The sequence below is a fragment of the Sapajus apella genome, unplaced genomic scaffold, assembly GCF_009761245.1.
Source record: "Sapajus apella isolate SASKATOON/1434 unplaced genomic scaffold, GSC_monkey_1.0 scaffold37, whole genome shotgun sequence".
NCBI classification, from domain to species: Eukaryota; Metazoa; Chordata; class Mammalia; order Primates; family Cebidae; genus Sapajus; species Sapajus apella.
Genome location: NW_022436977.1, coordinates 20,451,961 through 20,467,928, shown reverse-complemented (window position 1 = coordinate 20,467,928; position 15,968 = coordinate 20,451,961). Strand labels below are relative to the sequence as shown.

The following is a 15,968-nucleotide window of genomic DNA, read 5'->3' as shown; positions in this document are numbered from 1 at the left end:
TTTGTGATGAGACTGTGATAGCCGTTTTCCCTAAGCTCCAAAGGAATTTTATGCACACACAGTTTTGAAAGCCACTGCAGTAATCCCTGAGAAATAAATGATTGCAATATTAACTTTCTATTCAGGCAGATAGTTGAGAGAATGGTCAGTGAAAGCATGAAGTTCAGAGTCAAATTCAAGTCCCTGAAAACCTAGCCACTTACTAAGCAAGAGGGTTCCTATCTTTCAGAATAGTAAGGATCAAATGAAACATCAAAGCATGTTATAAACCATAAAGCAACATACAAATAACAGAATGGAGATGCTAAAGCAGCTAACTATTTGAAGGAGGGATGAGAACTATACACGCGGTTCTGAGAGATGTCAAGAAGGCAGGAATGAGCAGTAGAATCGGTATTGTAATACCACAAATCCACAGGTGGTCAGGGAGGGTTTTTAAGAAACACATAGCAGTGGGTTGCATTTTTAAAGAGAGCTCTTAGGCCAGGCACGGTGGTTCACACCTGTAATCCCAGCAGTTTGGGAGGCCAAGGCGGGCAAATCACGAGGTCAGGAGTTCGAGACCAGCCTGGCCAAATGGTGAAACCCCGTCTCTACTAAAAATAGAAAAAATTAGCTGGGTGTAGTGGTGGGTGCCTGTAATCCCAGCTACTTGGGAGGCTGAGGCAGGAGAATCACTTGCGTCCAGGAGCCAGAGGTTGCAGTGAGCTGAGATGGTACCACTGCACTCCAGCTCGAGCGACAGAGGAGACTTGCAAAAGCTTTTAGTGGCCATCATCATCATAATCAAGTAGTGTTATACTTGATGTATGACAATATTTGTTCAAAGTGTTCAGTGGCCTTCCTAATGGCAGTAAAGAATTATTTTAAAAATAACATTACTGGCAGGGAGTGGTGGCTCATGCCTGTAATCCCAGTACTTTGGGAGGCCAAGGTAGACGGATCACTTGAGATCAGTTCAAGACCTTCCTGGACTACATGGTGAAAACTGTCTCTACTAAAAATACCAAAATTAGCTGGGCAGATGGGGCAAGGTGGTTCACGCCTGTAATCCCAGCACTTTGGGAGGCCAAAGTGGGTGGATCACCTCAGGTCAGGAGTTCGAGACCAGCCTGGCAAACATGGTGAAATCCCATCTCTTACGAAAAATACAAAGATTAGCTAGGCGCAGTGCCAAGAACCTGTAATTCCAGCTACTTGGGAGGCTGAGGTTGCAGTGAGTGGAGATTGTGCCATTGCACTCCAGCCTGGATGTCAAGAGTGAAACTCGGTCTCCAGAAAAGAAAAAAAAAAAAAATTAGCTGGCCGTGGTGGTGGGCACCTGTAGTCCCAGCTACTCAGGAGACTGAGGCAGGAAAATCACTTGAAGCCAGAAGGTGGAGGTTGCAGTGAGCCAAGATGGCACCACTGCACTCCAGCCTGGGTGACACAGCAAGACTGTCTCAAAAGAAAAAAAAAAAAAAATACCACCGCTCGGCGTGGTCACACTTGTAATCCCAGTATACTGGGAGCCCGAGGCAGGTGAATCAAGAGGTCAGGAGTTCAAGACCAGCTCCGCCAACATGGTGAAAACCCGTCTCTACTAAAAATACAAAAATTAGCCAGGTGTGGTGGCGGGCACCTGTAGTCCCAGCTATTCAGGAGGCTGAGGCAGGCAGCAGAATCGCTTGAAGCAGGGAGGCGGAGGTTGCAGTGAGCCAAGATCATGCCATTGCACTCCAGCCTGGGCGCCAAGGCGAGACTCCGTCTCAAAAACAACAAAAACAAAAACCACTACCTTGCTATGTACTAAGCACGATGCCAGGCTCTGTGAATGGTAGAAGGTGGCAAAACAGACAATGCCTTAAAAAGCTTAAAATCTGCCAGTAGAGAAAGTCAAGATCCTTAAAATGTTTGTTAAAGGGCTAAAACTAGGCTTGGCTGTGGGGAGAGGAGGCTCAGTTAGGGGAGTAAATGATCAGGTGTGTATTTTAAAAGATCACTTTGGAAATAGAGTGGGTGGGTGGGAGGCCAGTTAGGAGTTATACAACTCTCCATGCAAAGTATTCCCTTTCTCTAAGACGGTGAATGCATTGGGTGATAGCATTATAGTGGACAATCAGGTCAGGATATAGTTAAGGTTTTGGGGAGAGTATGGCTTGTGTGGTTTACTGAGAGCTTACTAACCATGTGGATTTTAGGCATTCCCTGAGGAAGGCATGTTTTTTCTGCTGGCCAGACAGGAATGGAAAGGTACCCTAGGATTTTATGGCATCTTGTAAAAGTAAGTATGGAAAAGTATATGGAAGTTGAATGAAGTTTCATGTCTAAAGACTCATGGGGGTAGAGTTTTGGTTTTTCATTTTGTTTTAAAATGAAAAATTGCATTTAACTTTATCAAATCATATAAATTAAAAAAAATTATTTATTTATTTATTTATTTATTTATGTATTGAGATGGAATCTCCCTGTCACCCAGGCTGGAGTGCAGTCATCTGATCTCAGCTCACTGCAACCTCTGCCTCACAGGTTCCAGCTATTCTACCACCTCAGCCTCCCTAGTCGCTGGGACTACAGGCGTCCACCATGACACCCAGTCAATTTTTGTATTTTTAGTAGAGACAGGGTTTCACCATGTTGGCCAGACTGGTCTCGAACTCTTGACCTCAAGTGATCCACCCATCTGCCTCAGCCTCCCAAAAGTCTTAGATTACAGGCATGAGCCACTGTGCCGCACTGAAAAAAAAAATCTTTTACATGTAATCTTTTTCCCAAGAAGTCATTTTAAAAAATGTAATGACTCCATCATTTTGCAGTTTTATAAATAGGGGTTTTGACCCTCTTTGCAATTAAAACAATCTGCTCTTCAGCCTTAACCTAGTCCAACCTTATAAGATTTTGGGTTTGATGCTTAAGGTACTTTCTCTTAAAAAAAAAAAAAAAGCTATAAGGCCAGGCGCGGTGGCTCACCCTTGTAATCCCTGCACTTCGGCAGGCTGAGGGGGGTAGATCACCTGAGGTTAGAAGTTTGAGACCAGGCTGGCCAACATGATGAAACTCGGTGTCTACTAAAAATACAAAAAATTAGCTGGGCATGGTGGCACATGCCTGTAATCCCAGGTACTCAGGAGTCTGAGGCAGGAGAATCAATTGGACCTGGGAGGCAGAGGTTGCAGTGAGCCAAGATCGCACCACTGCACTCCGGCCTAGGCCACAAGAGCAAAACTCGGTCTTAAAAAAAAAAAAAAAAAAAAAGAGCTATAAGCAGCTCTGCTTCATCTGTGCTTTTTATTTACTCTTCTACGGCTTTAATAATAAATTTTTTTTTTTTTTTTTAGATAAAGCCTTGCTGTCATCCAGGCTGGAGTGCAGTGGCAGGATTTCAGCTCACTGCAACCTCCACCTCCTGAGTTCAAGCGATTTTCCTGCCTCAGCCTCCTGAGTAGATGGTAGAACTGCTGACCTCAGGTGATCTACCCGCCTCTGCCTCCCAAAGTGCTGGAATGACAGGCATGAGCCACTGTGCCTGGCCATGATGAAACTTTTTTTGAGATGGACTGGCTCTATTGCCCAGGCTGGAGTGTGGTGGCATGATCATGGCTCACTGCAACCTCAACCTCTCAGGCTCAAGTGATCCTCCCACTTCAGCCTCCTGAGTAGCTGGGACTACAGGTGTGTGCCACTATGCCCGGCTAATTTTTTATTTTTTGTAGAGATGGGGTCTCACCATGTAGGCTGGTCTTGAACTGGGCTCAAGCAATCCTACTGCCTCCACCTCCCTAAGTGCTGGCATTTTAGACATGAGCCACTGTGCCTGGCCTGGAATTTCTTGACAGAAGTTTTAATGTTAATTTGTTAAGGAACATTGATTACCTAGTCTGCTCATCTGTAAAATGGGAATACTGTCACTGTATTTGTGATTACAGGGCTCCCCTAGAGACTAACGTGAATCACAAGTTTGTTGGTTTTTTTGTTTTGTTTTGTTTTTTGTTTTGAAACAAAGTCTCACTCTGTTGCCCAGGCTGGAGGCAGCGGTACGATCTCGGCTCACTGCAACCTCTGCCTCCCAGGTTCAAGTGATTCCCTTGCTTCAGCCTCTGGAGTAGCTGGGATTACAGGACTACACCACCATGCCTGGCTAATCTGCTGTATTTTTAGTAGAGACATGGTCTCACCAGGCTGGCCAGCCTGGTCTTTTTTTTTTTTTTTTTTTTTTGAGACAGAGTTTCACTCATGTTACCCAGGCTGGAGTGCAATGGTGCGATCTCGGCTCACCGCAACCTCCACCTCCTGGGTTCAGGCAATTCTCCTGCCTCAGCCTCCTGAGTAGCTGGGATTACAGGCACGCACCACCATGCCCAGCTAATTTTTTTTTGTTTTGTATTTTTAGTAGAGACGGGGTTTCACCATGTTGACCAGGATGGTCTCGATCTCTTGACCTCGTGATCCACCCGCCTCGGCCTCCCAAAGTGCTGGGATTACAGGCTTGAGCCACCGCGCCCGGCCCAGCCTGGTCTTGAACTCCTGACTTCAGGTAATCTTACCGCCTCAGCCTCCCAAAGTGCTGGGATCACAGGCATGAGCCACTGCACCTGGCACAAGTTTTATGGACTAAATGCGGACCCTAACACATAGTTCTAGACCTTTGTTTTCCTGCTTCCTCATTTGAAAAAGCAGTATGCACACCACCGTAAACAAACTCTCAATTTCTGCTTCGAAAGCAATGCTGCATTCACAAAGCCCATGTATCTTTCCATAGTACCTTCAACCCACATCCTGCAATTTTTTTTTTTTTTTTTCCTTTTGACAGAGTGTCGCCCAGGCTGGAGTGCAGTGGTCCAATCTCGTCTCACTACAACCTCCACCTCCCGGGTTCAAGCCATTGTCCTGCCTCAACCTCCCAAGTAGCTGGAATAGCTGGAATGACAGGCATGAGCCACCACACCTGGCTAATTTTTGTATTTTTAGTAGAGACAGGTTTCACCATGTTGTCCAGGCTGGTCTCAAACTCCTGACCTCAAGTGATCTGCCCGCCTCAGCCTCCAAAGTGCTGGGATTACAAGCATGAGCCACAGCGCCCGGCCTTCTTCTTCGTCATCTTTGTTTTTTACATAATTATTTATTGAGAGCCTCCTCTCCCTGCCTTTGTAGTCTCTAGGTCACTTTTTCTGCTTGTAGATTTTGCACGCAAGCCCAAGAAAGATAGCTGGGGGCAGGGGCACTGCATATTGTTCAATGAGACCCATAATGAGTGGCTGTAACTGTCTTCCTCGCTGCAAGAACACGGTGGCAGATCCAGCTCCTCATATACTGCCTTCACCTGGGCAGCCTTCTGCCTGTAATTCTCCTTCAGGATCTGGTACTGTTCTGGGAGTGGCCCGTTGCAGAAACTGAACCACCAGCCAGCTGCATGTGTTGTCCTGGATGTCAGTGCCAACTCTGCCGGTCACACTGGGGTCCCCAAAGAGGTCAAGGTAATCATCCTGAATCTGAAAGAACTCTCCCATCTCCAGCAGGATCTTCTTGGCATTGGGGTGCTCCTTCTCACCATCAATTCCCACCATGTACATGGCTGCAGCTATAGGAAGGTAGGAGTAGAAACCTGTTTTGTGCCTGACAATAGATTTGTACCTCTTTTCAGTGAATCTGCCAAGATGTGCATTGCCCTAGGGGGTTGTGATGAGGTCCAGGGTCTGCCCAATCTCAGTCTGATAGGAACTCTGCAGAAAGAGCTCAGTCAGATTCAGGTAATAGAGCTGCTCCTGGCAACAGAGCTTCAGCAGGCGGTAGATACATGCTTCCAGAAGCATAGCATCATAGATGGCATCCAAACCCACGCCCAGCTTCTGATGCCAGCAGATCTGTCCCTGGCAGGTGAGGGATGAATCCATGATGTAACCTGCCATCAGGAAGAAAGCTTACAGCAGTTCCACACACCAGCCACAGCCAGGGCCCGCTGGAGACTATCAGCATCCTGTTTCCTCAGCTCCACCAGCTCCCAGAATGCTACCAGCACTGTCAAACCGCAGTGATACTTGCCTCCAATGGCACTGTACTCCAGGAAACTCCCTGAATCAGGCAATAGCATCTCCTGTCTCTGGGTGCCCCATCTCATCTTCACTCAGCACCCTAATGATCTGGGAGAAGTGCTGAATGAAATCCTGCTTGCTCTTTTTTTTTTTTTTTGAGATGGAGTCTTGCACTGTCACCAGGCTGGAGTGCAGTGGTACAATCTTGGCTCAGTGCAGCCTCCACCTCCTGGATTCAAGCGATTCTCCTGCCTCAGCCTCCTGAGTAGCTGGGACTACAGGTGTGTGCCACCATGCCCAGCTAATTATTTTGTATTTTTAGTAGAGATGCGGTTTCACCATGTTGGCCAGGATGGTCTGGATCTCTTGACCTCATGACCCGCCCGCCTTCCCAAAGTGCTGGGATTACAGCTGTGAGCCTCTGGGCCAGGACCAAAATCCTACTTTTCTTGCATATAAGCATCTGATTTCTGGTCTCCATTCATTCTGAGGAAGGAGCAAAGGGATCTATTCCTGGATGTGGGTTCCTGCTCCTCTTTTTTTTTTTTTGAGACAGAGTTTCACTCTTGTCGCCCAGGCTAGAGTGCAATGACGCGATCTCGGCTCATTGCAACCTTTGCTTCCCAGGTTCAAGAGATTCTCCTGCCTCAATCTCCTGAATAGCTGGTATTATAGGTGCCTACCAACACACCCAGGTAATTTTTTTCTTTTTAGTAGAGACAGGGTTTTGCCATGTTGGCCAGGCTGGTCTCAAACACCCGACCTTAGGTGATCTGCCTGCCTCGGCCTCCCAAAGTAATGGGATAAGCCACTGCACCTGGCTTTTTTTTTTTTTTTTTTTTTTTTTTTTTTTTTTGAGATGGAGTGTCTCCCAGGCTGGAAAGCAGTGGCACAATCTTGGCTCACTGCAACCTCTGTCTCCCTGTTTCAAGGAATTCTCCTGCTTTAGCCTCCTGAGGAGCTAGGATTACAGGCATGCACTACCATGCCTGGCTAATTTCTGTATTTTTAGTGGTCTTGGGGTTTCATCATGTTGGCCAGGCTGGTCTTGAATTACTGACCTCAAATGATCTGCCTGCCTCAGCCTCCCAAAGTGCTAGGATTACAGGCGTGAGCCTGTAACAGGCAGCCCTGACCAGTTTTCAGGTTTTTGACTTAAGCAACTAGATAAGTGTCACTCAATCTCCAAAGGCATCATCTATCTTCTATTTCTCCCTTCCCCTCCTCCTCCATATCCAGTCAGAAACTATATTAGTCTGGGTTCTCCAGAGAAACAGAACCAATGGGATGTGTATATATAGAAAGAGATTTATTTTAAGGAATTGGCTCACATTATTCTGGGACCTGGCAAGTCTGAAATCTGCAGGGCAGGCAAACACGCTGGAGTTCCAGGGAGATTTGATGCTGCAGTCTAAAGGCTGAATTGCTTCTTCCTAAGGGTCTTTTCTTAATTTGGACTGACTAGAAATGGCCCACCCTCATTACAGAGGGTACTCTATTTTAATCAACGTCTACTGATTTAAATGTTAATCACATCTAACAAATACATTCATAGCAACAACTAGACTAGTGTTTGACCAAAAACTGAGTAACATGGGTACCATAGCCTAGCCATGCTGATAAATAAAATTAACTGTTACAGTCACTAAGTTCCACTGACTCTGACCTTTAGATATTTCTCGAATTGGTTTCTTCTTATCCATTGCCATTGCCTTAATTTAGGCTTTTGTTCTTCTCATTTAATTAATTCATAAAATACTTAAGTATTAGGCACTATGCCAAATGTTGGAGTTACAACTGTGAGTAAGATAGATTGTGCCCCTAGGGACTTACATCATTCCATCCTTTTCCTGACTTCTTTCTTGCTTCCTTCCAGTTCACTTGTTTTTTTTTTTTTTTTTTTTTTTTTGATCGTGTCACCTTGTCACCTTGATGCCCAGGCTGGAGTGCAGTGGCCCAGAACGTGAGTGACCTCAACTGCCTCAGCCTCCTGAGTAGCTGGGACCACAGGACCACAGGTGCACACCACTACATCTGGCTATTTTTTTTTTTTTTTTGTAGAGATGGGGGTTTCACCATGTTGGCCAGGCTGGTCTTGAACTCCTGGGCTCAAGCAGTCCTCCTGTTTCCATCTCTCAAAGTGCCAGGGTTACACACATAAGCCACTGTGCCTGACTCCAATCCACCTTTATAAATTGCTGCCTATAGATCATGGCCTCTCACTTTCTTTTTTTTTTTTTTTTTTTGAGACGGAGTTTCGCTCTTGTTACCCCGGCTGGAGTGCAATGGCGCGATCTCGGCTCACCGCAACCTCCGCCTCCTGGGTTCAGGCAATTCTCCTGCCTCAGCCTCCTGAGCAGCTGGGACTACAGGCACACGCCACCATGCCCAGCTAATTTTTTGTATTTTTAGTAGAGACGGGGTTTCACCATGTTGACCAGGATGGTCTCGATCTCTTGACCTCATGATCCACCCGCCTCGGCCTCCCAAAGTGCTGGGATTACAGGCTTGAGCCACCGCGCCCGGCACTTTCTTTTTTTTTTAGGCTACAGGCACATGCCACCATGCCGGGGTTGTGGGTAACACCCCCTATGCGCACCGAGGAAGAACTGTCCAGACCCCAGGCACAATTAGTGCCTGAAGAATATCTTAGTTTATAGTGTTATTACTCAGCTATTTCCTTTATATAATCCTTTATATATAATCATATGTTAGTTTTTAGAATTAGTGCCTGAAATATAATTTACTGCTTACATATACCTAACTTATATAATCATACTTAATACTTATATCTAGCATACTTAGTTCTATATAATCTTTCTTTTTTTTTGAGACGGAGTTTCACTCTTGTTACCCAGGCTGGAGTGCAATGGCGCGATCTTGGCTCACTGCAACCTCCGCCTCCTGGGTTCAGGCAATTCTCCTGCCTCAACCTCCTGAGTAGCTGGGATTACAGGCATGCGCCACCATGCCCAGCTAATGTTTTGTATTTTTTTTTTAGTAGAGACGGGGTTTCACCATGTTGACCAGGATGGTCTCGATCTCTTGACCTCGTGATCCACCAGCCTTGGCCTCCCAAAGTGCTGGGATTACAGGCTTGAGCCACCATACCCGGCTCTTTTTTTTTTTAAATTTAATATTTTAACAAAAAAAGATGGGGTTTCACCATGATGGCCAGGCTGGTCTTGAACTCCTGACCTCAGGTGATCCACCCACCTCAGCCTCCCAAAGTGCTAGGATTACAGGCGTGAGCCACCACGCCCAGCCTATATAATCTTTCTATACTCATATAGGTATTGTAGTCAGAACTGTACTGAGACATTTAGTACTGATTTATAGAATCCTTCTATATAACCATATAGCAGTTTGTAGTAGGAGGAATGTCTAGAGCAGTCACATAACAGAAGCAGTACATGGGAGAACAGCCAGACCAGGACAAGAACTAAAGACCCAGGCGATGGCATCCCTGCCTGAAACGGCATACACTGTACGGCAGGCTTGGAGCAAGAGCCTTCCTCCTGATAAAGGAGTTGTAGTACCTTGCATCCAGTTCCTGTGGAAAGTAGGCCTCAGGCCTGAGAAAATAACTGAGGGAGAAGAACCCCTCTGGTGTGACCAGTCATGGCAGCTGTACACCCTGTCAGTCTTTTCTCACTTCTGTGCTAGCTCAAATCATCCTCCCATAAATATCTTAAGAGAAGAGCACAAGTCTGTCAGCTCCTACTGCATTGGCTTACAGTATCCTTCTATTAGAAATCCTTTGAGGTCTTAGGCCCCCAGATAAGAAGTGTTGCGCACGACACCTGTTGCATACAGCCCACCTCCTTGTCTTGGTGACCTAATGGGGGTGGACCCCTTTTCTGTACGTGACCCTCTACTACTGCACACAGTATGGCCCCCTACTGCGCATGGCCCACCTCTCTGCCCAGGTGACATAATGGGGTGGCACCCTCACTTGTGACTCACGTGATTATGGCCTATTACTAAGCCTATAGATGATGACCTCACTCACAACCCTACCCTCTGCTTGTATCTAATAAATACAGATGCTTCTGGGCATTTGGGACCCCCGCTGATGTCCGCTCACAGGTGGCATGGCCCCCAAAGTCTAGATGCTCTTCACCAGTGTCCTGTCTCTTTGCTTCTTGGATCCTACACCTCAGCACAGCATAAGGGACACCCCACAACCCTGTGGGGCTCAACAGCTCTACAGGGGTAACTTTTGTATTTTTAGTAGAGACGGGTTTTCACCCCATTGGCCAGGCTGGTCTCCAACTCCTGACCTCAGGTGATCCAGTTGCTTCGGCCTCCTAAAGTGCTGGGATAACAGGCGTGAGACACTGTGCCTGGCCAAAGGACCATCTTTATAAAATGTTTATTTTTAGACTCTGAAAAGATACACCAGAAAGGGGGAACAACGGTTACAGCTAGAAGGAACAGAGTGAAGCAGCTGATAATTGTACCTTGTTGTTGTTGTTGTTGTTGTTGTTTTTGAGATAGAGCCTCATTCTGTTGCCCAGGCTGGAGAGCAGTGAGGCGATCTTCGCTCACTTCAGCCTCTGCCTCCCAGGTTTAAGTAATTCTCCTGTCAGTCTTCCGAGTGGCTGGGGTTACAGGCGACCACCACCACCCGGGTTAATTTTTGTGTATATATATATATTGAGACGGAGTCTTGCTCTGTCGCCCAGGCTGGAGTGCAGTGGTGGGATCTCGGCTCACTGCAACCTCCGGCTCCCAGATTTCTCCTGCCTCAGCCTTCCTAGTAGTTGGGATTACAGATGCCTGCCACCACACCCAGCTAATTTTTGTTATTTTTAGTAGACATGGGGTTTTACCATGTCGGCCAGGCTGGTCTCGAACTCCTGACCTCAGGTGATCCGCCCACCTTGGCCTCCCAAAGTGCTGGGATTATCGGTGTGAACCACCACGCCCGGTCAATTTTGGTATTTTTAGTAGAGACGCGGTTTCACCATATAGGTCAAGTTCGTCTGGAACTCCGACCTCAAGTGCTCGCCTCAGCCTCCGGAAGTGCTGGGATTACAGGCGTGACACACCACGTCCTGCCCCCTATCTACCTTTTCATCACACGAATGTTGTACCAAGTTCGTGTATTACATATTTGAAAATAAATTGCGAATACAACAAAAACAAAATCCATGAACTGGCTAGCCCTTTAAAATTCTGCGGGGGAGCCCAGTGTGGCCCAAGGGCGGAGTTTAGCCCATCTTGCCCTTTCTGGTTAGTGTACCTGTTCCGTTTATCTCCGACTGCGCCACTTAGTCAGGTGAGGGACCACTGGAGTTTTTTCTATCGGACACGCAGTTGAGCAAATGTCACTTGCTCTCTCCAACTTCATAGCTAGCGCCTACCTCAGGAAGCCTTCCTTCATCTCCCGGCCCCTGCCGCCGCTGTTATCTTTTCACATTCAACCTCATAATACTGCTTTCTGTTGCAGTCATCACAGTGTCGAAATTTATTCACATGTCTATCTTTGCTACTTGACTGAGGACAAACATACACCTTATACCTAGCATAGACCCAGGAGGTTCGAAATTATTCTGCGAAAGAAAAAAAAAATGTGTTGACTTCAAAGGGGCTCACAGGAAGGTAAAAGCCTAGAAGACTGAGGCTCTCTTCGATCTCTTCATTACTAACGCCAGGCAAACATGCCAGGGACTTGCGGCTCTCCCCTCCCGTTACTGCATCTGCGTCCGGCGCCCGCCGGATTCCAGAGAGGTCCCCTCCACCTAGCGCGCAACGGCTCCCTCCGGGGTCCCGGAAGCCCGGCCACAACCCTCACGGCGGGCATGGCCTCAGAGCCCTCTTCTGAGTGCGGCGTGGGTATTCGCCGGCGGCCATGGAAAGTGATCACCGTGACCAGAGGGACAGCGCACCCTCGGGTCTGAGCGGGGTAGGCGTTGGCACGGGAGGGGCGACGAAGACTGGCAAGGTTCAGACGCCAGGCAAAGGACCGCTCTATTAAATTCCCGGCCCTTAGGTTTCCTGCTCGGGGCCCAGAGTCGGCCGGCTGGCTGTCTCCCACCTCCACGAACCTGCGTTGTAGGGACCTGCACGCCGGACCCAGAACTCCTACGCCCCCCGCGCCCCTCTCTCCGCCCCTCCTTGCGCTCCTCCCTGCGCCCTTTCCTCCGCCCCTCCCTGCGGCCTTTCCTCCGCCCCTCCCTGCGGCCTTTCCTCCGCCCCTCCCTGCGGCCTTTCCTCCGCCCCTCCCTGCGCCCCTCCGCGCCGCCGACCGCGGTCCACGCCCCCTTCTTGCCTGCGCGCGTCGCAGCCGCCACTGTCTGAGGGGGCGTGGCCTCAGCTCGGCGCACGGTCAGCCACGGTCCCAGCCTGCTCCGCGCTGGCCAACGAGAGCAAACCCAGTGACTCACCTCCGCGGCGCTAACTCCTCGCTAGCTCTCTCCCTCACACACGCTCACACCCGGCTCGAGATGGCGGCGGCGGCGGCGGGGGACTCCGACTCCTGGGGTGAGGAGAAGTTCCGGGGGCAGGGCCCGGGCTGGTGCCGGCCCCACGCCGTGGCAGGCACTAACGCGGCTTGCTCTCTTCCGTAGACGCGGACGCATTCTCCGTGGAAGACCCAGTGCGGAAGGTTGGGGGCGGCGGCACTGCCGGCGGGGACCGCTGGGAAGGCGAGGACGAAGACGAGGACGTCAAGGTGGGTGCGGGCTAGGGCAGCGGGCAGCGCGGGAGCGGCTTGGTTCTGTCGCGGGCCGATTATGGGCCCTGGGGTGCCGCCCGGGCCTGCGGGCTGTGGATCCAGGCGCGAGCCTGGGGCCCGGCGGTGCTCTCTTTACCTCCGCTTGCCGGCCATGTGGGCCGAAGACTGGCAGCGTGGCCTTCCGGACTCTCTCGCCGGTTGAGGGTCTGCGCTCCGGCCTTTATCCCACCCGCCGACTGGCGACGAAAAGTGACAGCATCGGCCGGGTCGGCCCACGTGCAAGCTTCGCTGTCCGGAGCCCCTCGCCTGAATGAGACCGGGAAGTTGGGAATTGAGCCCCGTAGCTTGTCCATATGGAAAGTTTTGAAACTCGCCTGCCTTTTCGAGCTCAGGTCATCCCAGGGCCAGTAACTCATTTGTGACCCTGACGTCTACTTATACAGTTTGCTCAAGGGATTAAATGAGTGAATACTGTAGTTGAATTTCAACCTTTTTTTCTCCCACACTGGACAGCTAGAAACAGTAAAGTGAAATAACTTTTGGCTCTCCCTTCCCCCACTCTGTGATAAAAAGGGTGAACTGAATACTGAGCCCACAGTTAGTGAACAGAAACCTGGGTAGTCCACACCGTCACCCGAAAAATGGAGAGATGACAGTTACTCATCTACACACGTATGACACCTAAGGAAATATTGGAGGTTTGGTGGTTGTAGTAGATGACAGTCCTGTGGTTTTTGTTGTTTTGTCTATGCCTTGTAGATAATAATTTTTACCTCAGTCGTTTGATTTTGAAAACTCCAAAGGGCTCGTTATACAGCATTAAGTGACATTTACTTCTGCGTGTGTTTTTTTTTGTTTGTTTGTTTGTTTTTGTTTTTTTTGTTTCTAACAGTAGTTACATGTCTCAAGTCCAAAATGTTAAGATTCTTACCAGGTTCTCAAAATCTTGTTATGTTTGTGTAGATAAAGTTTTGTGTGAAATGGAAAATTTTCTTTTGTGGTTTTGCTTAATTTAGTGAAATTTTTTCTCCTAATTTATAAGCACTAATGGAGAACCCTACAAATCCTTTTGCCTGGGCTGAAAAATTTAAGCTAGATAATCACTGTGAACTTATAGGGCTGTTGCTTTGAGTTTTTCCCATTTCTCCCCAGTCAGATGAGGTTGGATGTGTGGATGTCCAACTTATTGACAGCCTGAGGTTCAAGAATGTTGTAAGCTTTGCACACACTGAAGTTAATAAATCGACTGATTATTGTTTGAAGATACTTAGATGCTTTATTTACATGTTGTAGAAACATGGGACTAGATTGTCCATGTGTTACCAACCTCATTACAAGATATTAGTTACCCCCCTACATTGTAGCAATTTTCAGTTTTGAGCCTTGGGTTCATATTGGTCCTTTCATTTTTTTCCATGCATATAGGAAGTAGCAGTTAAGACGTCTATTATGAAATTTGGGAATAAATTAACAAATGCAGAGAAAAGATTAGAGATATTAGGAAAGAAGTTGCAGAAAATGAAGTTTTAATGGAATGGTCTAGACTAATGTCATGAAATAACCTCCCTGGGATTAAGGAGTCTAAATGGTGTTGATCCTGATGAATATAATTCTGATGACTTGCAACAAGTTTTGGAGATTTAAAAGTTTTTTTTTTCTTTGAGACGGAGTTTCACTCTTGTTACCCAGGCTGGAGTGCAATGACGCGATCTCGGCTCATCGCAACCTCCGCCTCCTGGGTTCAGGCAATTCTCCTGCCTCAGCCTCCTGAGTAGCTGGGATTACAGGCATGTGCCACCATGCCCAGCTAATTTTTTGTAGTTTTAGTAGAGACGGGGTTTCACCGCGTTGACCAGGATGGTCTCGATCTCTTGACCTCGTGATCCACCCGCCTCGGCCTCCCAAAGTGCTGGGATTACAGGCGTGAGCCACCGCTCCCGGCCTGAGATTTAAAAGTTTTAAGGGACCACAAAGATCATCTTGTTCAGTTGTTCTTTTAGTCCTAAATTTCTTTTTTTTTCTTTCTTTTAAAATTTAAGCTAATTGTATCTATCTATCTCTGTCTGTCTGTCTATCTAATCCTTTGAGACAAGGTCTTACTCTGTTGCCCAGGCTGGAGTGCAGTGGCTTGATCTCCGCTCACTGCAACCTCCGCCTCCCAGGTTGAAGTGATTTTCCAACCTCAGCCTTCCTAGTAGCTGGCATTACAGGTGTATGCCATGGTGCCCAGCTAATTTTTACATTTTTTTTTTTTTTTTTTGTAGAGACAGGGTTTTGCTGTGTTGCCTAGGCTCGTCTCAAATTCCTGAGCTCAAAGTGATCTGCCCGCCTTCACCTCCAAAGTGCTGGGATTACAGGTGTGAGCCACTGTGCCTGGCCTATTTATTTTGAGGGGTTATGAGACTGGCTAATTTTTGTGTTTTTGGTAGAGATAGGGTTTCCCCATGTTGCCCAAGCTGGTCTCCAAGTCTTCGGCTCTAGTGATCTATCTTCCTAGGCCTCCCAAAGAGCTGGGGTTATAGGCATGAGCTGCCATGTCTGGCCATATCATCAATTTCTGAATTCTTATATTTTTGTACTTTTTGTGAGGAGTTGCAGATAAGGCTTAGCTTCCATGAGGCCTTCTGTTTATGTCAGAAGTACTTAACCTTTAAAAATACAGGTTTAGCCGGGCGCGGTGGCTCAAGCCTGTAATCCCAGCACTTTGGGAGGCCGAGGCGGGTGGATCACGAGGTCAAGAGATCGAGACCATCCTGGTCAACATGGGGAAACCCCGTCTCTCCTAAAAATACAAAAAATTAGCTGGGCATGGTGGTGCGTGCCTGTAATCCCAGCTACTCAGGAGGCTGAGGCAGGAGAATTGCCTGAACCCAGGAGGCGGAGGTTGCGGTGAGCCGAGATCGCGCCATTGCACTCCAGCCTGGGTAACATGAGTGAAACTCCGCCTCAAAAAAAAAAAAAAAAAAATACAGGTTTATGGGCCGGGCGCGGTGGCTCACGCCTGTAATCCCAGCACTTTGGGAGGCTGAGGCGGGTGGATCACGAGGTCAAGAGATCGAGACCATCCTGGTCAGCATGGTGAAACCCCGTCTCTACTAAAAATACAAAAAATCAGCTGGGCATGGTGGCGCGTGCCTGTAATCCCAGCTACTCAGGAGGCTGAGGCAGGAGAATTGCCTGAACCCGGGAGGCGGAGGTTGCAGTGAGCTGAGATTGCGCCATTGCACTCCAGCCTGGGTAACAAGAGCGAAACTTCATCTCAAAAAAAAAAAAAAAAA

General features: G+C 48.0%; 1 protein-coding gene and 1 pseudogene across 2 annotated transcripts in view; one reads left to right on the top strand and one right to left on the bottom strand.

Annotated features, from left to right (window-relative positions):
• Positions 1-5,096: 5,096 nt before the first annotated feature.
• Positions 5,097-6,177, bottom strand: LOC116564468 (annotated as a pseudogene).
• Positions 6,178-12,336: 6,159 nt separating this feature from the next.
• Positions 12,337-15,968, top strand: part of EIF3J (eukaryotic translation initiation factor 3 subunit J) — a 28,165-nt gene continuing 24,533 nt past the window's right edge. The window contains exons 1-2 of one of the 2 annotated variants that reach the window (XM_032297621.1): positions 12,337-12,497; positions 12,584-12,687. In XM_032297621.1, the coding sequence (XP_032153512.1) occupies positions 12,461-12,497; positions 12,584-12,687 (141 nt within the window). In that variant the 5' untranslated portion in view covers positions 12,337-12,460. The remainder of the gene's footprint in view (positions 12,498-12,583; positions 12,688-15,968) is intronic. The other variant, XM_032297620.1, reaches the window with a different exon arrangement.